Source organism: Xiphophorus maculatus, chromosome 13, assembly GCF_002775205.1.
Source record: "Xiphophorus maculatus strain JP 163 A chromosome 13, X_maculatus-5.0-male, whole genome shotgun sequence".
In the NCBI taxonomy this organism is placed as follows: Eukaryota; Metazoa; Chordata; class Actinopteri; order Cyprinodontiformes; family Poeciliidae; genus Xiphophorus; species Xiphophorus maculatus.
The window spans coordinates 22,752,744-22,779,050 of NC_036455.1; the positions used below are offsets into that span (position 1 = coordinate 22,752,744).

Here is a 26,307-nt window from a genome sequence, read left to right on the forward strand (position 1 = left end):
GTGAATAAATTAACAATTGGATGCAGTTTGTAGTTGTTCTCACAGGTTTTTATTCTATAGACTAAGTAAAAAATAGTCACTGGTTAAAGTGAACATGTTTGAAATGGGTCTTGTTGGAAATATTATACACCATCAAAAGCTTGGCTGGTGTTTGCAATGTGTACTAATGACACTACTGGAAATGTCAAGATTATTATCAGTGGTGAGCTCAATGGTGTTTGGGTGCCTTGTGATTTTCTTCAGTATTAATGCACCTATGTAGTGTGGGTGAAAAGAAAAAAGTGCCAGTGGTTACTTTCAATTATGTCCTTTTTCATATTTAATGGTGTTTATCTGAGTGAAAGGTCAGCAGTGCTGTGTTTGTGTGCTTTACCTAATGCTGTGGGAGGCATCTGGTATCCTGCTGCTTAGCCTGTTCTGTCTCTTTAAAAATGCACAGCGTTACACCACAGGGAGCAGTGACCCCCATGGCGCTAACCTATTGAGCGGTAAATATCAGGTAACGTAGCCAAGGAAATCCCACTTCTCACATCTTCCTTCACAACCTTTTACAGTGTTTCCAGAGATTAAGAACTTAAGTACCCATTTTATTTTTAGCTCTATATTATTGAAGTAGAGCTTTATATTGATTTCTATTTTGGATGGGAGCATAAAATAAAGCTAGACAGGCAAAATACCATCAAACAAACCAGATACAAGGTTTGAGATTTCTCAAGTCGAGAAGTGACTAATAAATGTGATCAGCATTTGGAGAAAAAAGTCATTTATACAAATACTAGATTCCAGGGCAGCAATATTTTCATAAAAATATGGAAACACCCAAGCAGTAATTCATGCCATCTTCAGTATAATTGAAGCTTTGAAAAACTATCATTGGAGAATACAAAATAGAAGCACTGGGATTTGAAAAAAGAAAAACATCACAATTAAACTGAAACTCAATTGACCGACCTAAAAGATGTACTATGCAAAAAATATTTCTTACATATTTGTTTAAACGGTCACTATGTCATCAACAGTATAATATGAGATAAATAATCTGTGAAAGAAAAAAAAATCAAGCTACTTCACCTTCTCACATTGCTACTATTTCAATCTGCAGAAATACAGAGCTCCTGGTCAAAAACAACCAATCATTTTCACATTTTCAACAAAGTCCCGTACTCTAAAGATCTGCAAGCAAGGCGTAATACAAAATAAAGAAAAAAATATTTTAATACTTGTTGCAGAAGCAAATATAATTTCCTTTGTCAACAAATTGAGAAACTCTGGGTTCTATTTCATAGAACTACATATGTATTGTAAAGTATATATTATATTATATTTAACCTAAAATGGGGAAAAAATTTGGAATCCCACCAAGTGTGAGACAAACGCGCTCTTGAGATTTAAATAATTTAGTTAAACTACAATATAACTATAAATACAAATGGTTGAAAGTTTCAGTGTTCTCTTCATCTCTCATTTACCTGAAAGGGTATTTCTTGTCTAAAATGTATTTTAGGGCTGGTCTACCTAATAATAACTTTTTACGAATTAAAACAAAAAACTAATATGACATCTTTTATGGAATTTACTGAAGTATGCAACTCAAGGCTCTGCAGGAAATAATTTCAGGAAATGCAATAAAATCAGAAACAATAAATGAACTGATTTGACATTATGTGCTTTCATACTGTATTGCAACTCTGCTGAGTTAATAATACATCCATGTACTGTATATTGCTTTGTGATGTAATTTCATCAGCTTCTTATATCTAAAATTATCCATCACTGAAAAAGATGGAAGAGAACAGAATTATCACCTCATCATTCTCTCACATTACATCTCTGTTGTGTAAACTATGCATTACAAATGACAATAATGCCTCTGAGTGACGGCAGCCAATGCTATTTTGTAGATGCAAATTATCGTACAATATGACTTTTATTTACAATTACCCACCTAGCCACACTTAATGTCAACAGTCATGAATATCCGTTGAAGTTTTGAGTCTTTAGAACGACCTTTTAAATTAGGCTTAATAAAAAATTATTTCTAAAATCTAAAAGTTAAAATCTGACAGAATTAGGGCATTTTCTACTTGCTGAACTGTAGTAATATTCTACACACTGGTGATCTCTATACAATCCATCAGAATTTATGACTCATCTTGTTGCACTAGAGATGAAACTATAGGGAACCTAATCATTCTTCACAAATTGCCATTTGTGGCAACCTGATTAGACTTCACTGAACCTCTTCAACCAGTTGAAATGAAAAAAGAATGGTATTAGCTTTTTATCTGGCACAATCTAGTGATTGCTATATTCAACTTTCTCACTTCAACTAAAGAATTGGTCTATTAATTTTTTAAGAGAACTCTGTAAAGAGAAAAATAGAAAAGTAAACAAAACTTTTCAATGACTCACAATAACTGAATGAGATCTTTATAAGGCCTTGCCATCTACTGGCAACAAACATTTCATTCAATACACTGAGGCCAAATGTCAGTAAGCCATTCATAAGGTAAAGATCTTCTTAAAAAACATTTTGATCTCCATTGTAACTGAGCCTTTGCTTCAGGAAGTCTGTCATCTGGAGGTGAAAACTTCCCATCAGATCACATTCACCCAGTTTCAAACCGCATTTCCCTTTCTATCTACAAGGGCAGGGCGGAATGCATCATTAAAGATGCATCTGATTCCAAACAATGGACGTCTTCCTCTCCTCCCATCTGGCAGGCATCACAGCAGCCGCTATATTTTACAAGCTCAGGCAAGGTTTCTTCACCGAGCCTGTGACCCTGCTGAACTTGGCACATTAACCTGAAGTATTAGTACATTCATTACAGCTCTGCTTCAGTACTTTTTAGTAAGTACTTTTAGCACAGGCTGAACCTCTTCCTGGGTACAAGTTGCAGTTATTCTGCAAATTCTACAAATAATTAAAGACACATCTTAATTGTATTTCATAGACATCATAACAGTTTTCTGAACAAGTACAAAAACCTGAAGCTAAGGACATGAAATTAAACCAAACGGGTTCCGGGTTTTTTTTATAAAATCTGAGTTGACAGATTTAAAAGTCATATCATTAAATCAGAGCTGACAGAAGTAATCAAAATAACAGCAGCTGAAAGAAGACAAAATGACAGCAAACAGTTCACATGCATCTAGATGTACAATTACTTATCACACTCCATCAATCAATTCTTGTGCCACAGGGGTAGTTATACATTTAAATGAAGGCCCAGTGTTACACTGCATCTACCTACAGTAGGTACTGTGTGTTGCTCAAAATAAAAATAAAAAATCAGACCGTATGTGCGGTCACTGCTCAGTGTTTAAGAACATCCTGCCCCACTTTTCTGTTTTCTTCTGCCAACTTATGGAGTTTAGTGTTCGTCAGATAAATGCATTCGTTCAACTGTGTGTGTGTGTTGTGTATCTTAAGAGTATTAGCAATCTTTTTCTATTTCTCTGGCCACTGCAGGCGATCACGTCTCTACCCGAGTGTCTCTGTGTGTTTTAGTCTCTACTTATGTGATGTGTGCATGCTTTGTGGAAAAAGAGAGAGACAATTCAGGGATAGACAAATTCCACTCAGTTCTAATGAGCTAGCTGTGCTGCTCTTCTAGCTCTGTCTCTCGGGTCCTCCTGCCAGCTCACCACTAAAAGGTTTGAATTAAAATTTCAAACCGAGCCGTGCCATGTTTCTCAGGCATTTATGTATAAAACATATATAGTTTTTGTCTGCTAAGGTCAGAACCCTTCCGTCTAGATCTCACTGCTGCTCTGAACGACCAAACATTTACAAGTCAACAAATTTCACAGTAAGTTACCCAGTGATGCCATTGTTCAGTCCACTGCAAAATTTCAATCATTAAATGTCTATTAAATAAACCTATTCCTGCTGAATGAAGACAGCCCTAAAGTCTCACTAAAATCCCCAGGATCCCCAAAATCGAACGTTGGTGGATTGCTTCAAATTTGGAAACAGCATTTCAGTTTTATAGCAGCTATGACCCTTTGTGTTTATACAATGAACTGCTTTCTTGACCATCACATCTGTAATAGCATGTTTTCTAACAATCTGTGTAATCTTTCTATGAATATGGAGTAGTCTGACACTGGCAGCCTCGCATTTTTTGCAATAATCTTTATCTGGCGCAGAGCTCTGAGAACGTTTCCCACCCAGTGCAGTCAGAGGGAATCATGCACTCTTAATACAAATATTTGCATATTTTTTCACAGATTACTGATCACACAGAGACGTTAAAATATGGGGTTATTTTTAAAAATTATACTCCCACTGTATTATTAGCAAAATGTATGCTTTTCACTGCTTCAAAAATTGCGAGATCTACATGGAATGAGAAAATGTTAAGTAGAAGTAGAAAGCAAATAGTCTACTTTTAAACATCTAGGAATATGAATTGATGATCATTTGACTTTTAAGAAGCATAATCAGTTTGTTTAAAAAAATCCTGAAAATTCTTGCAGGATTTTACTAAAGACAAGTTCTGAAGTCCTGCTTCTGCTTGATGGCTTGTGTATGAACACTTTACTCCATAATCTTTGCATGTGTCGAAATGTATTACCAGCTGTGGTCCTCTTATCCTTTTATCCCTCATTGTGTACTTGTCTCTTAAATATGGATGTCACAATCTCAGATATAAAAATATGATATCTTTGCAGTACACTGTCTCACACTGTGTGTTTTCTGTGACAAAATTTTAATGTTTGTTTTTGTTGTAATTATGCTACTGCGGTCTTAGCCAGGTCTCCCTCCTAATAGAGATCTCTGATCTAAATGGAACTAACCTGAGTAAATAAAGTTATATAAAATACAAAAAGCATATAGTTAATCATAAGATTAATCATAGTTCTCCTCCCTCATCACGGCTAAATATGAGGATATATGTAAAATATATTATCCATTTGACCTTCTTGATAAAACCTACAACTTTCTACAGTGGCCCAGCAATTAGCCTGTGTGGGCTCTTTGGTGTCTGTAACCGATAACACTTAAAAATGTGTTCCACATGCCAATTTCTATCTACAAGTAGCCTTGGTTTAACACCAGTGACTTGAATTTTTGTTTCAGTGCATGGTAAGATCCTTTTAGTTGCAGCCAGAGCTGTGATGCTATCAGTACAACAGACACAGTGACTAAAAAATAACAACGAAACACAAAATTATTTACCTCTTGCTACAAATTCTCTTAAGGCTCAACTTTGCAAGTGTGCACCAGGAACAAATCGGGGATAAGATACCACTGGTGCTACCAGGCTCCAGATTTGCTGCCACTTGACCATAACAAACTGACCACAAAGATTTTGTGCACAAAGATCTTGATGTACTTTAAAAGACCTCTTTATAAGTGCCTACTGAGACACAACATTGAGATATGTTGGCTGATTATTAATGTTATCATACAATCTTAGTCTTATGTGAATGGGGTGCCAGATGTTCTGTTCATTATAACTACTGTATATAGCTATAAGAATACATGATTAAAAGATGCTACTTCTACTCTAGCAAAAAAATATTCCTCGTCAGTTTAAGTTACACAGGTTAATGTGTTGTTTTGTTTCCTCTCTTGCATTTGATCTTTGCTATGTGATCACTCATACTACATCAACACACAGTCATCAATGTAACATGACAATTAGGGTTATTACTTAGCCTGTGATATTAATGTAACAGCCAAAGTGGTTGTGTTAAAAACATTAACAACTTGTACTGTTGCATCACATTAAGAATCTTCTGACACTAATTTCCATTTAAAATGCGATGCTTCAACTTTAGAAAAAAATTGAAATATTTTGACAAATGCAGCATTGTGAAAACAAAATGCAACACAAAGAATGTTGTGACTTATTTTTAAAAATGCAGTGTTCCTTTGGACCCTGAAAGTGTAAAAAGCGTCTACTGTAAATAGTACAAAAGAGTTCTTTGTGCCAAATGCTTAGCCATAGTTTTAACAAATATAGCAGTTCCCTCTGTATGTTCCCAAACAAAATATGTACTACATAATATCAAAATTATGTAGTTATGTAAATGATTCTCCTTTCTACTCATTTTTATTTTCATTAAATCAACGCATAGTACAAATTCTAGAACAAGCTGTGTTCCTAAAGTCTCAAGTCCCTTTGACTTTATTAATACACACCAACTTTATTTAGGGTGCCAGCAGGGATAAAGACTGTGTTTGAACATGTGGAAGAATAAGTCGAATTGATGACAGGCAAGGAAGCTGGACTTGACTTATCATCCCAAACTACTGAGATAAGCAAATTGCCAAAAAAAAACAGGATCATCCCACATTAATAATACGGAAGAGATGCATTTGTTTGGCACTATAAATTTGAACATATTTAGAGCAAAGTGGAAACTGACCCTTGGGGAAAATGTGGTGATTTTTTTTCAGTGTCACAAGTCCTTTAAGGAAATTCCACTTACTACTGAAGTCATCAAAACAAAGATTAAAATAAGTAAGCTATAAATCACTTTGAGATCGTGTTAAGAAAATGCAACATGCATTTAAAAATTAAGAATATCTGCACTTAAACTGCTCTATCACATATCTATTTCTGCCTTTCTACCCATACATGTTTTGTTTTTTTTATTTATGTATGTGAATAAGTGTTTGTCTTCCCAAGACTGAGCCCGTTTGTCCCAGCTGTTCAAAAACTCCACCAACTGGCACTGGGATTTGTGATTCAAGAAGAGTGAAGCTGTTGGACTGATGTTTTCATTAAAAAAAAAAAATACATTTTTAAAAAAGCATTTTAAAACACTGATGCTGTCATCTGCAAACATTGTGCTGCATGTGGTATCAACCTAGTTTTTTTTAGACATTTGCACCTCTTTTTGCTCCATTTTAGTGTCCCATGAAAGCAATAATAATATTCTGGTCTTAACATGTCCATCAAGCAGGCTTATCAGGTAACAGCTGTCCTTGCTGTACATGTAAATAATGACTTCACATCGTAAACACAGTAGGAGCGATAAAAACACAAAAAGGGAAACGCATTTTCTCACATTGTGCTCTATGTCTGATCAGAGTATATTGATCAGACATGTCGTAGCTTCTTTAAAGCTACAACAGTATTTCATTCTATCAGTGAGAAATCACATCATTGACTTCATTTCTGCAAGTGATGTGGTTATTTTTAATGCACAACAGGTTGTAAAAGATGACTGAATGATTCACCCCTTCAAATGATTCACTGAAGGAGGAAAAGCTTTGATAGTCATTTAAAATGTGGAACTGCAACAGTAGCAGATGTTTTGTTGTAGAAAATGCACATTACTCATTTGTAATTTGTGTCAGAAAGAAAAACAAAATAATAAAGGAAAATTTGTGCTTTCTTATCCATCAATACTTTTTTTTTCTTTTTCAATAACAAATTTTAAAACTGGAATGTTGTTTCCACTCCAAAGACAGAGGTTCTCGCCATATGCGCTCTCTCCACAGAAACAGTCCAGCTTCCCCTCTACCGCAGTGTACCAACCAACAATACAGAACTACAGTATGTTAAACCTCGGAATGCTGGGATTTTTGATTGAAAGCCACTGGCCTTCTCTTGTTATCTTGAAGATGTTTCACTTCTCAACCAACAGGCTTCTTCAGTCCAGAAAGTTAGATTTTAAAGTATCTGGCACAACTCCTAAGATTATCGTGACTGAGAATCTAGTTCAACATAAACCTCTGAGGGATCAACAATCTTTTGGAATTTTTTAGAATTGTGTACTTTATACTCTGACAATAGAGACGAAAAAACAGGATTTATGGAATTATCCATATTTATTTGAGGATAATAGACGTAATTTATTCTTTGACCTGCCAACTCTCATTTTTTAAATGAGATCAAACAGTGCAGAAAGATATAGCATCAACTTGTCTCCTCTAAACATTTTTTCATGTTACAGATAAATAACTCATTTATGTATTTTTAAGTGAACAAAATTAAACACTTGAAGAATCAGTCATGTGCAATGAATCTATATCATTTACTTTTTGAATTTAGCTAAATAAAATATTTCAGTCAAATGATTTATTCAGATACAGTTATATACATTTCAGCTTACATGTAAAATTTTATCTGTGTAAATTTAAGAAGATCCACAAATAAATTTAAATTTGTGAACTCAATTCCTGTGTTCAAAACGTAAAAGAGCAGCTCAAATATCATGTTGATGAGTGTATGTAAACTACTCATCTGAACTGTATCTTTGGGATTCAATGACTACAATAGGGAATTAAATAATATAGCTTGCTATTATTCTCAAACAGACATAGCGTTTCCACATCCAGATGCCCAGATAAAGTGAAAGAAGATAAAACAGGGAGAAAGGATGGGCAGAAACTGGCAGCACAGAGAGAATATATTAAGTAGAGAAAGAAGTTGGAGACAATTTTTTGGTGTTTGTCAAATACATCTCTTCCTCAGTTTGAAGACATACGCAACTGTATGTTCTGAGAAGGCGTAAATCAGGTTTTTTTAATGCACACTGAGTCGTCACTTGTGTTCTTATTTATTTTCTTGCTGCCAAGAGATTTAATTTGGCTCTAAAGCCTTCAAATCAAAGTACATGCATTTTTTTATTGTTGAAGATTTTTATCAAGTTAGAGAATGTGTTTCAGGGGTAATTTCTGAATGTATTGCTAATCTTTCAATTTAGTTGCACCGTGTGTTCTGTTTGTAGGGTTTGAATGATCCAAAATGCTAATCAACCTACTGTGAAATTAGGTTATATCATCCCCACACAAGACTACAGTATATGAGGGATGGGTGGGAGAAGAAGACAAAGAGCAGCAATAGGAGATCAAAAGCACTTTGTAATAATAAGAGTCTTTCTTTCCATATCCTCTCTCGCCCTCTAAGTTTGTCCTCTCTCGCCCTCTTCCCCCCCTTCCTCTTTCCTCCTTTAGCTGCCTCTGAATGGGAGATGATGCTTCAGATATTAGTGAGCTGTGTCAGACAGTTAAACTGCCCTTTATCGATCCTCTACGCTTCAATCTTTCCAAGCAGCCGTTATGGTTTTAATGGCCTGTAATGGAGCTGGGTCTTCTTTGATGTCCAATTGCTCAGCAAGCCCTTGTTTTTGATAGAGTTTCAAAGGATGCTCCAAACACCAGCCACAGAGCAGCACATTTCCTACACAAATTCTAAGTTCAATGAGGTTCTCAGTGTCCCCATCTTAGAAAAAAAAAAAAAAAACATTCAAAAGGAGAGGAAGGTAATCGGAGAACAGAGATCTTTGGGATTTTTTTTCCAGACTTACTGGAAGCTTTAAAAATTGGCTAAATTAATTTTAAAGGTGCTGTAATATAGTAAGAACACACAAAAAACCCTTTTGTATGCAATTTCATCTTGCAACTCTTGATACCAATCAGCCAATTTTATGTTTTTAATTTTTGTTTGCTAATTCCAAAAACAGAAGAAAATAAAAAAACAATGATGGCTTATTAATCAAAAAACGCAAAAACTACCTACAAGAGATACCCTGTTTTCCTTCTATAAAGCATGATTAGTAAGTCAATCAAAATGCATATTTATTAGTATCCTGCAAAAATTATTGTGAATAAAACTCAATGACCCTCCCTTACTACCTGTTTAAATAAAACTGGGGAACATTTCTTTGGGATCAATATCTCTACACACTTTACAAAACGGCTGTTTCAAAAGTCTTACATACACAGATCAGCTACACAGAAGCATTTTTGTAGTTGATGGTTGGGCATGGCTTTTTAAACAATGTCTTTCAGTTGGGCCTTATTTCCTGTTTTATTTCTAAAAATCTTCCTTCCACTTCCCCTGCTGGTCAGCCCTTGTAATTGTCGACATAGTTTAAATCTTTTTAAATTTGCAATTATTTACAAATTTCATCGTTTTAATATCGGTATGGAATAAACTACTTTTTACTTTTGGGCTAAAACCCGTCAGGTTTAAAATGACAAACTTTGTACTTTTAAACAGTCTATGTTCAGTGTCAAAATAAAAAAATATATAATTTACATATTGAACTATGACAGGTTCAAATTGAGGCTTAAAGATAAGAAATTGGCCTTTTTGTAACAATGGGCAACCAGTTGCAGTGTTCTTATTTTTTCTTGTAGGTTGCTCAATTTCTGTTATATTTTCCCCCAATGTAATAAAATGTTCCCATTGAAAAGCTTTAACAGTGGTGTTGGCTTCAGTTTTGATTTTTTTTTTTTTATGTAGCGTCGTCGGCCATCCCAACAAGAAGTCTTGAAGAAACACTCCATTTCTTACTTTGAAATATGAGTCTCACTCCATTTATTTCCATTGTCTAATATAACAGTTTAATATCATTTTTAGGAGACAAATTATAGAAGAAAAATCTAATCAAAAGTGGCTTTATATTCCCATACCAGGAAGAGAGAGCAGGAAGTGTTTGACTTGACTTTTTCAAGCTTATTTTATACTGTTTTTATATTTCCTGGATGTAGTATGTACTGGTCAATATGTTTGAGTCGCATCGACCTTTTTCCCACTATAATCCCAGCGAGGGATTTGTTTTTTGAAAGTACAATGTCTAAATGATCCATTGACATCTGGGCTAAATTTGGTGGAGTTTTTTATTTTTTTACTTTTTTCCAATTTCTAGAATTGGTTTTAAATGTTTAATATCCACGTTCTGAAATAATGGAGCCAATACATGAAAAGAAATGTGATGTAGCCTCATAAAAGCTCTTAAACTTTTTTTTGAAAATTGTTGACTTACTTCTACCACTAATTGTCAAATAGCTAAAAATAGCAACATCTACTTGCGTCTTTTTTTGCTAGAAGCTGCAGCTTCATCTTGAAGTATACACACAGCTTGTGCTTCAAAGACCTGTGAAACTTATGACCTAAATAAGTTAAATCAAAGCTGAAGACCCCCCAAAGAGAAAAGAGGCAATGGAAATAGATCATAGATGTAAGAGTGTATCTTAACCTTCAAAGGAGTACTCTGTAATTAATCTCTATTCAAAATAAACAAAAATAGGTTGCTAATATGTCTATTTTATTGTTGATGGTGACCAGTAGGTACCTCCAACATTATCAGCATACGACCCTCTTTCTCCCCTTTCTGAAAGCTCCTGAATAATAACATTCGAATGCAAGGGTGGAAATTAGTATGTTCTCATGTTGGATTCCTTTTGAATTTTGTTCATAGACTTTGGTGTCGAAAGAGTCTGTACGGGGTTAAGAAGCTGTTTTATAGTCATTGTTTCCACTTCAAAGGGAAGAACCAAAGCAGCGTGAGATTCTTCGAAAGCCCTCGTTTTTATTAGTGGCTTCGAAGAAGCGTGTTTATTCAATATGTGACGCTGACGGTTGCAACATGTTAACGGGATGCATTCAACAAATGTTGGTAATTAGCAAATGACTGTGTTTCCTGTCAGATTGCGTGTATTCAGAACTGTGAACGGGCACAACGGAGAGCGTGAACTCTCCTACTACACGCTGGTGTACTCTACAAGTGTGGAGGCATAGATGAGAAAAATAACTGTTTCAATGATGCACAATGAAACATAATTTGTTTATTTTTATTTTTTTTTACATCTGTTTGTGCCATGGGGCATCAAGACATATTGAGGCAGACATTGATTTTATTTTTCCCACATTTGTCTGTAAAGCAATGCCAATGGACTTTTTATTTTTTTTGCATTGTCACACATTTGTGTTTAAAACTAGAATATGATTTAAAGTTTAAACATTACTGATAGCAAAGTACTTTATCAAAATAGACCTAAAATGACTAACACAAAAAGAGGGATCCTGCCTTCTGCTTCCCTTTGGTGACAGTAATAAACTTTCAGAAACTAAAAAATGTGGCTTAACTGGCAGCCTTAAGAATCCTGACTTTTCCCAAAGCTACAATCAGAGAGAAATGAGAGAGAGTCAGTAATTAATCCCCAAGAGTGGACCTTATGGTCAGCAAAAACACAAGCAGTAGTAAAGCAAATATGAAGATAAATGGTTTATCATCAAATCTTCAGAGACCAGCTCAGCAAGAAGTCAACCGGAATGATTCTATTTTTCACCTGGACGTCAGAGTTGAACAAAAAAGGCAATATCAAGGCTGTTTATAAAAGGAGACAGAGCAGACTAAAATCAGAGAGGACACTAAAAATCTTTCTGAGTGCACACTGGAGAGTAAAGGTGTGTAATTCATTGCTTAGTTGTGCTGACCCTCAGCTCTAAATATTGCTATCTGCTCTTTTTCAGCGCTTCACTTAGTATGCAAATACATGCAAAAGGCACCTATTAAGTGCAGCAGGTATGAGCATTTTGCCTCTGATTACAGATGGGAAAATATAAATATGGTTTTCTACCACTAATAAGGCAAGTAAAGAACTGCCAAAGGGGAAACGTTATCTGGGCAGTGAGCTCAAAGTCCTAAGATTAGACACAGAGGCTGCACTCAAAACTGCAAGAACATCACCTTGCTGCTCCAGGAAGTACCATACTCAACAATCAGAGGACTGTAAAAGTTGTAACATGCAAACTGTGAGAAATGGGGGCACAATTAATCAATTTGCTCTAAAACGCTGCCTCGGTAAAATAAATAAATTAACAATAGTGAAACTATCAGAGTTGAATTTTTATTTTTTTTTATTCCCTCAAAATTCAGAAGTTTGCATAAATTAAGATTAATTTGCCTTTAAACAGCTCAGATGGTGATGTCATGGCTTTGTAAGCTTCTTATTTAATTGAAGGCACACCAGGGGATGTATTTTAAGGTGACACTGTAAATGTGCAGCGTCATTTTTAGAAATCACAGCAAAATCTAAAGATGTCAGCCAAGACATTGGAAAGAAGACTATGGAATCTCAAAATTCTGTTTAATCCTTGTGTCCCTTTTTCAGAATCTGGAAGATGGCAGGTTAATCTGTTCAACCAATTATAAGCAAGTGTAAACATTACAGGACTCTTTAGCAATGACAGGAAGCAGATGGATATTGTATCAATGGATTCTATGTTGTGGGGCAAAATTTGCTAACCATTTCTGAACAAAAGTAAAAAATAAAAATATTGTGGGTGCTACCTGCATATGCATATTTTCATTAGGGTGACACAGGTCCGGTGCTTTTTTCAAAAAGGAAAGTACTGATGGATGCTCAGAATTAGATACAATAAATCATTGAAACATAACATATAAAATATATTATTTCGTTTTTGATCAATATTTGTAATAAAGCAGCAGTAATATAATTTACTTTCATGGTTAAAAAAAGTAGCCTAATTAAATTTGTTTCTCGTGTACCTAGGATACATTCAAAATAAGGATCTGGCTCTGCGCTGCACAGAGATTTTATCCTAAACTTTGGAAGTGATGAAATATTGATATGGTACACATGAGGATTTGACATAAGTGAGGCAGAATACTGCAGTGCTAGGCATTACATGTTTTATTGAAGCATCCAATGTAGCACTCAGGCAGAGTGAGAAAGAAAATTGGGAGGAAAAGAAGACCCTCAAGATAGTGAGCGTTTAAAAACCCAGAAAACTGCAATAGTTTCTGGGGATAGAGGTCTGTCTCTAAACTGCCTGATTTAATGAGGCTACAACAATCAATACAGCCAACACACAAGAAAAACGAGCCCCACATACAGGTAAACATTAGATCTCTGTCCAGATGTTGGGCAAAATGTGCTAAAAGGATGCATTCAGCTATTCCTCCTTGAAAATGTCAGTGTCTTTGTTCAGTGGTTTCAAAAAGATGAATTATACTAAGGGTCAATGCAGCATTAAAATGCTGTCTACATCGTTTTAAAATGTGTGTTTGTGAGCGTGATTGGGAATTAAAATAGCAATAGGTATTATGTTCTGTATAACACAGTAGGAGTGTAACAGGTAAACCTTTTATGGATGCAAACTCGACTAAAAACCACCTGTTTAGGATTGTATTTGAAACGTAATCAATTACAAATTCATTGATGGAACCTGACTTAATGTCGTGTTTTGATTGTTGATTCTATCTTGCATTGTGTTTCTGTGTTTGATATGATGTAAAGCACTTTGAAATGCCTTGCTGCTGAAATGTGCTATACAAATAAAATTTGATTGATTGATTGATAAAGTTTTTTTTTAAGTTTTACTCCAAGGCAAATGATGCTAAACCAGTTTTGTCACTAAATTCAACTTAAATAAAACTCAGTATTTCCCTCGTTATTCCTGGCAAGTTAAAAAGTGTTAAAGGACATAACTTTTATTAAAAAAATATGATTTTTACAAATTTGTTAAAACTATCACTATGTTGTTACAGTATAATATGAGACAGATGATTTTTGAAAAAAAAAATCCATGGTCCTGCTGTTTTCTACAGAAATAGAACGCCTGGTCAGAAACAACCAATCAGAGCAAGGAGCAGGGTCTTAGTGCTGTCAATCGTGCTCATGTATGCACTGCTCACACCCTCCCCCTTTTTTCTGCTGTGCTACAGCTGGTTCACCAGAACAGAGCCTGTCATGAATGCTAAGGCTAGTTAGCATGGCTACCAATGATGGTGGATAAACTTTTTTGTTTGTAATAGGGAGTGATGCATTTCTTCAGACCACTAAAGTAGCACTGAGATAGGGTGGAGGAGCTCGATCTTTCCACAAGTTATTTGTCTCATACTATAGAATCACAACACGGTGACTCTTTTAACAAATATGTTAAATTTACAATACCCACTCTACATCCTGGCCGGGGACTAATACTTATAGATAATGTATAAAAAGGAGCTACACGTGTTATTTCAGATAGGTTTTACAAAATCATCTGGTGACATTTAACCAGTCATTATGAGACTATAAGCTTGTGTTATTCAAATAATTCAACCTTATGAGGTTACATCTCCGTAATTAAACCCCCAGAGAAAAAGAGAGCCAACTTTTGCAGCCAAGAAAAGAACAAAATAGAAGACAAAATAAAAATTATCTCCACGGAAGGAAACATAATTTTCTTTAATTGGATTAATGGTTTAAAGTTTAAAATGGATAAAATGTCTTCATGTGGAAGAAACATGGCTTGCTTGATACAGGCTCCTAATTATGAAATTATTTTTTGCCTATTTCAATTGGAGTAATAGACAACTAATGATACTATAGCTAAAAATCATGCTTATTTCCATGCCCTTGTTGTCTACTATTTGCCAATTAAGCATTTTTTTTTAACTACATTGGCCTTATAAAACACATTCACAAGAATAACGATTTTATTTGCATCCAGAGGCAAACTCATGCCTTCGTGAAGATAATGGAATATGAGTTTATTTTAGTTGAGCCTGGTACTTTGTTAGGCACCACCACTAATTGAAACTATTTTTATGACTGAATGATTAACCTTCCCCTTCTTTATTTTCTTTAGTGGCTTCTCTCAGCTATATATTCTGTAGATAACATCTGCCAGCTTTCTGTTTTGATGTGGTAATGATGAGCTTATTAAGTGTGGCTGATTTAATCACCATGGAAAACAAAAATCACAATTTTTGTAAGAAATTTGATAGAAATATCAAGTTTAAAACTTGATTACAACAAAACAGGAGAAAAACAATGAAGCTGCGGGGTGCAAGATCCACTTATCTCACCTTCTGGCATATGGTTCAGACAGGCTATTCTTTTTTTCTTTCTCTCCTTAAAACAAGGACATTATTGTAGCTTGAAGCTATTATAATCTCTTAAAACTGTATCTGATGTCAAAGTTGGGAATACAGGTCTCTCTACTAAAAAGATATGTTCAGATTTACTAATTAATGTACTATGAATTTACTAATTGCATTAAATTCATGAAATACAAAAAAGAGAAAGGATATTTGAAATTTACTTGTTGATCAATCAGATTTTGCTATGTTATTTTAGCAAACTAAAAGTTGAGTTGCATCGAAGAGACGCAATTAATTAAGTGTAAACCTTGTAGCATTAATCTCCATTTTGTTTTGTGTACTAACCCAATGTTCAGTTGGTTAACCATTACCTGCTTATCAGTCTAGATTAGAAAGAATCTTAACTTTGTCATTCTTGGTGGAGTCTCCCTCTGTGACTGTGGGACATCCAGCACAGTCTTAGCAAAATATTCCGGTACAATATTCAAAGCACGTGCTTATGTGTATGCTTTACCTGCCGGTATCCAGGTACTAAGTTCTGGACTGTTTCATGGGCATCTTTGCCCAACCTGCATGTTGGGTCTTGTTAGGTGTGGTATACCCTGGCCTCTATTGCTCTTGTGTTGCTGTGATTATTGATTTTGCCCAATCCCTTGGTACAGTCTTATCTAGTCATTTGTAGGACTTCGCAAATGTCTGCCAATTCCAGTACCAGCAGGTGATTCAGGCAATGCAAAGGTTTTTCTCTACTTGATCTTTCCTCCTGGTCTTCATCTTACACACTAGGTTTCTGCTTCCTAAGACATTTATTTAGCAGTTCATCTTTAAGGACCATCTTCCTGATTTTATACTGGATACTTTCATACTCTGCAATGATGCCATACTTGGCATTTGTCCATATCATTAAATTTTCAATAAATTCCAAAGGAATTTGTAGTTGTATTGTTGTGACAGCAGGAAATAGCTTGCACTGTGTTAATGGGGGGAAAAATGTAGAAAGACCAAATACATTAATTCTTTTTGCAAGGTTCTGCAAAACTCTTTTATCTTGGTAGCCATTAGCATGCAACTCTGGTTTCACCAAATCACTTGGTGCAATGTGCTGAGACAGCCACACAATGTGTATTTTGGAAAAAGGCTGGCCTCAATTTGTTGGTGTCAGTATTTGTATTGATAGCAAAGAAGACCTTACTGGGTAAAGTGCTCTGGAGAACAAATTGCTCCAAACAGTGTGTTCTTTAAAGCAAAAAAGTGCCACTGCTGCTCTCAGAGGTATCATTTTCAAACAAACTAATAAAAACTGAGAGTGGCGCAAACACACATACAAGTCTAAGAACACCTCAAACTAGTCATAACTTGAACCTTCTATGTAGACTGGTATTACCACTGAGAAAAAAATGAAGACAGACACAAAAATACCCAACTTTTATCACCTTTCCTTGTTGATATTTTCCCTCTTAAGAGACCTGTACAAGATAGCGAGCAAAGAGCAATATGAAGAGAAGTAGACTGAAGGTAACTGCAAGCAGGAGAAATGTAAAACGTTATGTGACATTCAGTTCAAAATGCAGGCTCTTCAATTATGCTCTCTCTTACTAGCACAAGCGTCCTCCTTCCTTATCTACGCTCGATAACCTTTGTAAGGTTTACAACAAATTAAATGATTTATTTGGAAAGAGGCAGTTTCCCTCTCTGGTACATACAGAGCAGATTCAAAGACACGGGGAGCCATAACTCCAGGGGTCAAAAGTTTGCAAAATGCAAGAATTAAAGGTTTTTAATTTGCCAAGTGTGCCGTCTTAATGCTGCACTGAACTAAAACCCATAAATGCCAATATCAGAAGCTGGTGTAAATGAGTAGCAAAATGTGAAAGTAGGTAATTAGCTCAACAGATCTAGTTCAAGCTTGTGCCAAAACACCTTCTAAGCCAGTTTTCAAATATTAGCTGTGTATGCAGCAGCATTTGGAAACTGTAAGGAAAAAATATATTAAAAAGTCAAGCCAACATTTTTGAAAAACTGCAAAAGGAGAGAAGCCTTGAGCTCTCTTAAAGTTTATACATTAAGGTTTGAACAACGTAGCTCGACCCAAGCATTTTATTCATCTTCTGATGGATCCTTCCAACACAATGATGCACTCTGTCATAAAACTTAAAACGTCTCAAACTGGTCTTTCAAACAGTTAGTGCGCTGTACTAGACTTCAATTCACTACAGCAAGTTTAAGATGTGACAAAATGGGAGACTTGCATTGCAGATATGCAGTGCAACAATATGCAACTCAAACTGATGCTCTTCAGTTTTGTCAATGTGGACCAAAACTGAAGAGGAATGTTTCCAACACCTTGTTCAGTCTACGCCACAAAGAATGAAGGCAAGAAAGTAAAACCCAGTACTAAACTGTTGAGCTAATATCATAATTTCTTCTAATAACTCGGCGTCTAGTCCACACGTTTACACCACACACTGAGATTTTTTAAATCTCCTGTTGGAAAGTTATCTTAATTCCAATTGTTCTCCAAAACCTAGTTTGAATGTTAAAGGCAGGTATAAGCAGCTGACCCAAACATTTTGTGTGTGAGTTTTCTTAAGCAGGAATATAAAAAAATGCTGAACTTTACTGTGTAAAGTCTTGTAATAGGTAGACTCACAGAAGTATATTATTAAATAACATGCTATGTGACGGGATGTATCAACTGTACACCCCGGCACACACACACACCCACATTATGTGTGCTCACATACACAACAAACCCCTACCTGAACCAGATTCCAGCCCTCCAAAGACTCTGCAATAATGGAGGTCACAGAAGGGCATACACCTCCGAAGATCATCAGATGTTTGGGACCGTAGCATATGGCATCAAAAAAGGCCCTCAGTCCTTTAGCATTGTCACACTGCAGACACAGACAGATATAGTGGAGAGTGAAAGTAGGGGTGGGGGAGTTAGAGGAACACAAGGAGGGGGGAAAAAAAGAAAGAATTTGATTAGACTTTATGACAAAAACAGTGATTCAAACTATGATGAAATGTAGCTTTAGTTTTCAGAAAATGTGCCCTCCTCTCATCCAGTTAGATGCATTTAATTCTAAGTGTAATCAGATCACACTGCATCAGAGTTTGATCTGAATCACGTCACTAACATGGATCAAAAGTATTCATCACAAATTTTGTGCCTTGAAACAATATTTCAGTGTTGAAAACAAAAGCAATGAGGAAAAGTAAAACTAATTTTATTTTAATCATCCTAATTTCGGTAGTCTAACTGCCGTGTTAAGTTTGATTTTTGATTACATCTCAGCCAAGAGGGTGAGACATAAGCATATGTTGATCCATTTAGTCCCAAAATAATGAAAAAGTTTTAGAATCCAGTAATAGAATATAAACACAGCCAACTCATTAATGATAAATGTTGTGCATAGGCATAGACTCTAAATAGTGTAAGTAGCAGCATAAATGCTAAGATTTGCTTTAAGCACTTCGGCGTGTGCGTTTGTGTGTGTGTGTGTGTGCGTGTGTGTGTGTGTGTGTACACTAAAACACCAGTAAAGCAATCTAGCTCACAGGCTTTAAATTCAACCCTCCACTGTTTCGGTGCTACATAATGCAGCCATTCCATGTTACTATGGCAACCAGAAGAAGGAGTGTGAGGGGAAGAAAATTCAGAGGAGACATGTAAAAAGATTGTGCAGTTACCACTGATTGTAACATAATTGTTTGCTAACTGTTATTGCTGTGATTCTAAGTCAGCATCCAGAGTTTACCATGATATACCAATCAGCATGAAACACTTTCCTGCTCACTTTTTCCAATTGACCACTTAATTCAGGATGTGTTCATAAATTAATGCCAAGTGGGCTTGTGTTTGTTTTGTTTTTCTACCGTAATAGCTATTAGCCATGATTGAATAAAAATACTAACCAACAGGGCCACTCGTTGTTGGAGGTTTGAAAACCGATAATTGATTGTTTTGAAAAGTGTTTTATGACACACAAAAGCAGTGCTCAAGTGTATTCTAGTGGGTTTTACTGGTATATTTATATTTCGTAAAATTTTGAAAAGTAGTATTATGCACTTCTTTCTTTTTTCTTTTTCTCCAACAATAGCCTGCCTGTGTGGACACGATCAGTTTTTTAACATGTGAGAAGAAACAGATGAGGCAATTTAAATACCATTAGATGGTTACTACATCAAGCTGTTGATGTAGTAACCAATTACACAAGGATCACAAATGTTTTTCTGGAGGAGAAAATCTCTTAAAATTCAGAAATGAATATAAAACAAATCAGATCCAGCTAATAACAAAATTATTCAGTTATTAAATTAAATTAGTTTATATCTAAGTAACTGAACTGTGAGCTTGTTCATGTACTAAATGTGTTTTCTTGGAATTTTAGGATACAGTAACATAAAATTGTGTCATCTTGACTTAGAATGAAGGAAAATAACCAGCCTTCCTACCTACCTAATGGTTTGATGTCTTCACTAATTTTCTTAAATAAAAAAAAAGACGCCTACATAAAACAGTTATATTTTTAAATTAAACATTAAATTATACACAGATGAACTGTCATGCCACACTTTTCAGAGTTAAATTTGTATGTACTTATTTAAAAAACAACTCTGTGCACATACACATATAAGAACTCTTTCATATTATATTCACCTCCTCGTTCTCAGATTGATGTTTAGTCGTCATTTCAAACTTTTGTGAGGTGAATGTATTTTTAACCATGGTACATGCACATAGATGCTTTTACTTTCTGAATCCCAGCAGAGCAAAGCATGCAGTAGTGCTGGTCAAAAATAGACTTGATTGCAGATGTGCCTCAGGTGAAATGAGAGAGAGAAGATGTGATTAGACACAGTGGGTAGTCCTCATCTTGGCCACGCAGCTAAATGAAACAGTAGGCTGTTAAAGAAGATATCCCATTAGCACATGCTTATTCTTCATTTTTTTTCTCCAGCTGGCTGGGACAAGGTGGGCTGGTATTGAGGGATTGTGACTCAATTGGTTACCATGCAACTAAGAAGTGTGGGCAGCTAAACTTGTCAAAGTGAAAACAATAAGTCTCAGTGATGTAGGTTTAAGCCAATTTACTTACAACGTAACAATGGGATGTAGGTGGAAAATGTTTTATGCTATTATGTTTTTATCCAGTCACTGACTCAACAATAATTTCATGATTATGTGAAATGTAGTAAAGAATGCATAAAAAAGCAGCATCATATTCCAGTAATAATGTCCAACCATCCAAACAAGCATGGGCTTTCTTAAGGACTCTCTTTACGAAATATTGTATTTTGTTCCCATTTGCTTCATTCATCCCAATCTACATTTGCCCACAAACTTGCACACAAGCACACAATCTGTTGTGACTGCTCATAAAGCCTTGACCGCTGTGTTGTCATGCCAACGGCGTGACTATTCACACTTTGAGCAGCAGATGAGCCAGGATGCCGCAGCAGGCCCGTTGCAGCGATTGCTATATTTAGTCTCTCATTAGGTAGCATAACCACTCCAACTCTGATCAATAGTTATTCAGCTAGAGAGATGCTGTAGAGGTTTGAATAGGCAGAATTCAAACAGAAAACCTCGAGGTGAAAAAGCTCAGAAGGGAAAAAAAGTATGAAGATGAGAGAAGATACTCAAAGTAAGGACAGAGGAAGGACAGGGAAACAAAATAGAAAGACATGAGTAAGGACATTAGATCATAAGCCACAATTATCAACATGCTCTCTGCTACAGTCATAAAAGTATTTTAAAATTCAGAGGCTAACAAGATGTAATGCACAATTGCTAAAGCTGCTCAGAAAGTGAAAATATAACTAATTGAAACTAAAATATAAGATACATTTTAAAGCAGTTATGAGCCATTAGTATCTGACCAGTGGTATGCAGATGTCTAAACTGTGTCTCTAGTTCTCACTGGACAGTCGACCTAAGAGCTGTTCAGAGCAAGGCCCATATAAAATAAGATTTTGCGAGAACTTTGCTTAAAGGACTTTTTCTATGATAGAAACTTCATGGAGGCCATTGTGGATGTTGTTTTTGAAACCGTAAAACTCCCATCACTTTTGCATTCTGTAATTATACAGAATGTTACTTAGGCCCAACATTAACAATAATGTTTCATATGGAGCACAGCTGAATTTGTTATGTGTGAGTCAGCAGGAAAATAATGTGGCAAACGAGTAATGAAAGGCAAAAAACCCCAAAAAACTAGTCAAAGTAAATTTGTGTGCGTAGTTATTCATACACAAGATACTTCAAGGTACTTTTCATGAAAATAAGGGAACTGAGTATTGCTGACTTCTGATTACTTGAAATGGTGGAATGTTACCTTTCAAAACTTTCACTGCAGAGAAAAAGTTAAATATATTCAGCTTGATAATAGTATGATGCAGGTTATCTGTTCATATTTACACAAAGTGAAAATAAAATGCAGTTAAATGTCATTATCAATTTAAAACTTGATGGGTGAAAATAGATTATGATAGGATTTTTTTGACATCATTAGTGAAAATGACAGATAATAAAGAAGTCTAGCATCACCTCTAATTTATTCATAACTATAAATAACCAATTGGGGCACCACCTGATCACCAAGAAAATAATGACCAATCAGAACTAGTCCAACCCTGACATTAGTTTGAATGGAATCTGAAATGCCCAGTTTGACATTTCAGATACTCCTTTTTTAGATCCCAGTTTTTATTAAAGTTCTATACTTAAACTGCTTTGAGCAAACATTCTGATTTCTCAAAACAACTAAATTTGATAAAATTTGAATAATCTTTTCCAGTGAATGCAGTAAATATACTGCTCAAAAAAATAAAGGGAACACTTTAAGTGTTAAACACCTGTTTAAGTGCTCCCTTTATTTTTTTGAGCAGTGTATATTTAGATTGCATTTTTAGTGTCAACATTTATTAAACTGTATTTTCCAAAATGGAAAAACAAATATCTTTACCCTAAAAATTGCATGAACAATAAAATTTAGTAAAAAAAATGCCACTGTATTACAAAACATCACTTAATCCTGCAGAAAATCAGCAAGAAATCCAACAACACTTTATTTCTATCCCTCCAATAGTCTGAAATGCAATTCCTGGCATTTGGAAGCCATTTGGAGCAAATCAATGGGGTTAACGCCCATAGCAATCTATTTGACTGGTTGTGAGATGGCAAAGGAAAGGGTTTGTTGAGGGGAGTGATGGTGGATGAACCTGAAAATGGAAACTCAAGACAGGTGTATAACACTGTAACGTTGATCCAAAAACTAAGAAATGAAGTTCAAGTGACCAAGAATTCTAAGTCAAAAAGAAAAATATTTTCTATCTTTATTTTTGTAAAGATCTTGGGCCCAGTCTGGCATTTCTCTTGTGCTTCTCTACTCCTGAAAGCTGAAAGCACTTGAGTGCTATGACAACTTGCCAAAGATTTTGTTTTTCCAGATACGCCTCTAAACTTTCGTCTGACTACAATTTATTTGCAGCGACCTTTACAAGAGGCCAGTGAGATAAACACCAATTGATCATCATATGATAACAATTGACTTTTGTTGTTCTGATAATAAATCACAATAAGTTGGAAGAAATAGAAAATAAATCATAAGCGTCCTTGGAATGCAGTTGCAAAAAGCAGTTTATCTGTTGTACGTGATAAATTGCTTGCATTAAATATTTTTAATCTCATAAAAAGAATATGCTTAGAGGTCTGCATGCATGATTGCTTCAGTGTTCGAGGTTCTTCTTCTGAAAATAAAAGTACAGTGTGAAAACCCATGAATAAATCTCTTGTCTTTCATGTCATGTGAATACTTCTGCAAGTATTAGCATGTTTTTCATATTTTGTGATGTTCCACAACAAAGAGTTTTATTGGCATTTTACATGGTAGACCAATGCAAAAGAAGCATACAAATGTCTTTGAAAATAAAAATGGGCGCCATTCATTTGTGCTCGGGTTCCTTTTATTCTGACATCTTTCAGATGTTTCAACAAACTGCCTTCCTAATTCACCCACTTATTAAATAGAGTCCGCTCATGTGGTATAAAACTCCTCTTTGGACTTTGCCTTGTCAGTCAACAAGACTAAATGGAAGTTGAAAGATAAAACAGATTTTTTTTAAAACGGATACAAAATAGAACAGTTTACAAAACTTTTATAATTATAATCACAGAAAATGAAATTATTTTTGCATTATTATTACTTTTTTTTTTTTATCATTAACTCAACCCAATGCTCCAAGCCTAAGAAGTAGGGTGTTTATTTCATGTGTTCAGGCAGCTGACCCTCTCAACGTGGTTAACAAAATTTAGCTGTAAATGTTAGAAGACAAAATGCTGTCTGCTGTTTGGAGTCAAATCCTCTAATGTAACACTGCATGCAGCATTAGTCAGCAGAGACCACCAGAGTGTCACTATCAGTACTGTTTGTGGGCATGTGCATTTTTTGTGTATCTGATATTGTCATAAAAACAACGGCTGATCAGAGCACCGGCAGCCGCTAACCATGATGAAATGCCTTGTTAACGCTGCAAAAAGAGGCAGCTGCACCTGTCCTTCACCTAATGACCAATTACTGTCCCCAAATCAGCAACCTGAGGCCTGGCATTATGCATACATGAGAGAGAAATGCTGAGAGACCGAAGCAACAAAGAGAAAGCGAGACCAAGTTGAGAAACCTGGTGTCTATATGCCTCTGCTGCAATGTTGTCAGAGGCAGAACGCTCTGCCCACATACTGTATTTATTCATAACAACAGCACAGATGATCACAACGAGCAACATTTGCAGGGGAAAAAAATGCACAGCATGTACTTTCAAACTGGCCACTGTTAGCAAACACATTTTATAGGGAGGAGGGTGAGGGGAGGTGACTAGGGGTTATGACCCCCAATAATCTAATCCAGTCAATATAGCCCCTCCAATAACAGCACATAGTTCTGATATGTTGCATGGCTAACTTGTTGATTTGATTAATATATGCTGAATTTTCAGCTAAATTGTACCATCTGGTAATGTAACCCCTCTCTCCCTGTAGAAAACTTTGTTTCACCAGCTCTCTATACCAAGCAGCTGCATTCACTGCTTGCTTTACTCCATTGCTGGTGAGAGTGGATGTAGTTTTAAAAAATTTATTTTTTTCACTTTTGGTCAACTACACCCCTTGTAAAAAAAAATAAGAAACATCAAAATGAGGTAAGTATAAATACATTGTTAAGTTAGCTGATGATTTGTTGACTCTATGCCATTGTGTAGGCACACTGTGAATGCCAGAGCATGTTTTGACAGGCTCCATTACACCCGTCACTGGAATGATGGAATGAGCAGAAATTTTGATATTAGTTTCTTAAATTTCACAAAATCTATCTATCAACTTCAGCAAACTGTTACTCGTTATCCTTCACTTAAGCTACTAACAAAGAACTTAAAGCCCAGTAAAATTACTCACAGTAATTTACATTACTAGACAGCCTAGACAGAAAACTTGTTTTGCTGTATTAGTATAATTCAAAGTTTCTAATTAACTCAGATGCTGTCTTATGATTGTTTTGAGAACATGCAGCCATACTTTTCAGATTTGGTAGACCATGTATAATTTTCCCACCTTTGGACAATCATGCGCTTCTGTGTTAGATGAGCAAATTTAGCATCAATAAAATTTATTGAAATCTGCAGCTGCAACATGACATAATATGAAAAAGTTTAAAAGATACAAATATGCCTGCATATAGTGTTCTGCTCTGATGGACCTCTTTGCATGACAGAACCTGGCACTGTCATTACTGAAGTTTTCTTTGTCCTCCCCTCCCCCCAACCAACACTTCGCTGCTTCTCATTTCAATTTGGATTATACATTCTACTGTGGATTTCACTTCCCCAGCCAGGAGGGGAAAACCAGACCGAATCCAGCGATCACTGAAACATATGCTTGGTCTTATAAAGCCTTATAGAGTCAGCAGAAGGCGGCCAATAGGTCAGATCTGAGGAAGATTATCCATTTCTCAATGTACAAAACCCCAGTAATCCTCTAAACTCTACAAAGGCAGTCAATGCTAGTTACCACTGCAAGGGAAGGAGAGAACAATAAGCTCTTATGCATGTGAAGCAGACATTAGTGGAGAGGAAATGTTTATCGTAGCCTTGTACAGGCAACACAATCACAATAACTTCTAAAATAAAACTAGCTTGATTTCACACACAAGGTCCTTGTCAAAACTCCACCCTGTCAAATGTATTGTCAGCAGTAGTAAATGCTCTCATCTGCTACCGTCAGTACACATAAGATTGTAAAGACGTTACAGCTATTTGTTCCCCATCAATGAAGCCAGAGACAATCGAGTGCTCCACTGAGGTGTAACACATCGCCATCCTTGCCTTTTCTGTCTCTCTCTAAATGACCAGGAAGGCATGTCTGACACGAAATTCGCTGTGTTAAGGAAACAATGAAACAGCACTCATCAAAGTGCTCTTTCCAGAGCACTTTTTTATTTTTTTACAAGTAAGATACTTGTAAAAAAAAAAAAAAAAGGTGAAAAGAAGAGGAGGGTAGTAGTGGAGCCGAGTATGAAATAAGTAAGCTCCTTGTGACAACATTTAGACAAAACACCCCAGAGAATCTAAGTATACACATTGATTGAGCGAGTGTGAATGAAGTAAAAATGGAGAAGGAGTGAGGGGACTTTTTTTTTTCCCTTTTGTTTTCAATCT

At 35.6% G+C, this 26,307-nt stretch overlaps 1 protein-coding gene across 1 annotated transcript in view; it reads right to left on the reverse strand.

Moving 5' to 3' along the window:
• Positions 1 to 26,307, reverse strand: part of gabbr2 (gamma-aminobutyric acid type B receptor subunit 2) — a 184,787-nt gene that overhangs the window by 108,619 nt on the left and 49,861 nt on the right. The window contains exon 2 of the mRNA XM_023344732.1: positions 18,351 to 18,488. Coding sequence (XP_023200500.1) covers positions 18,351 to 18,488 — 138 coding nt within the window. The remainder of the gene's footprint in view (positions 1 to 18,350; positions 18,489 to 26,307) is intronic.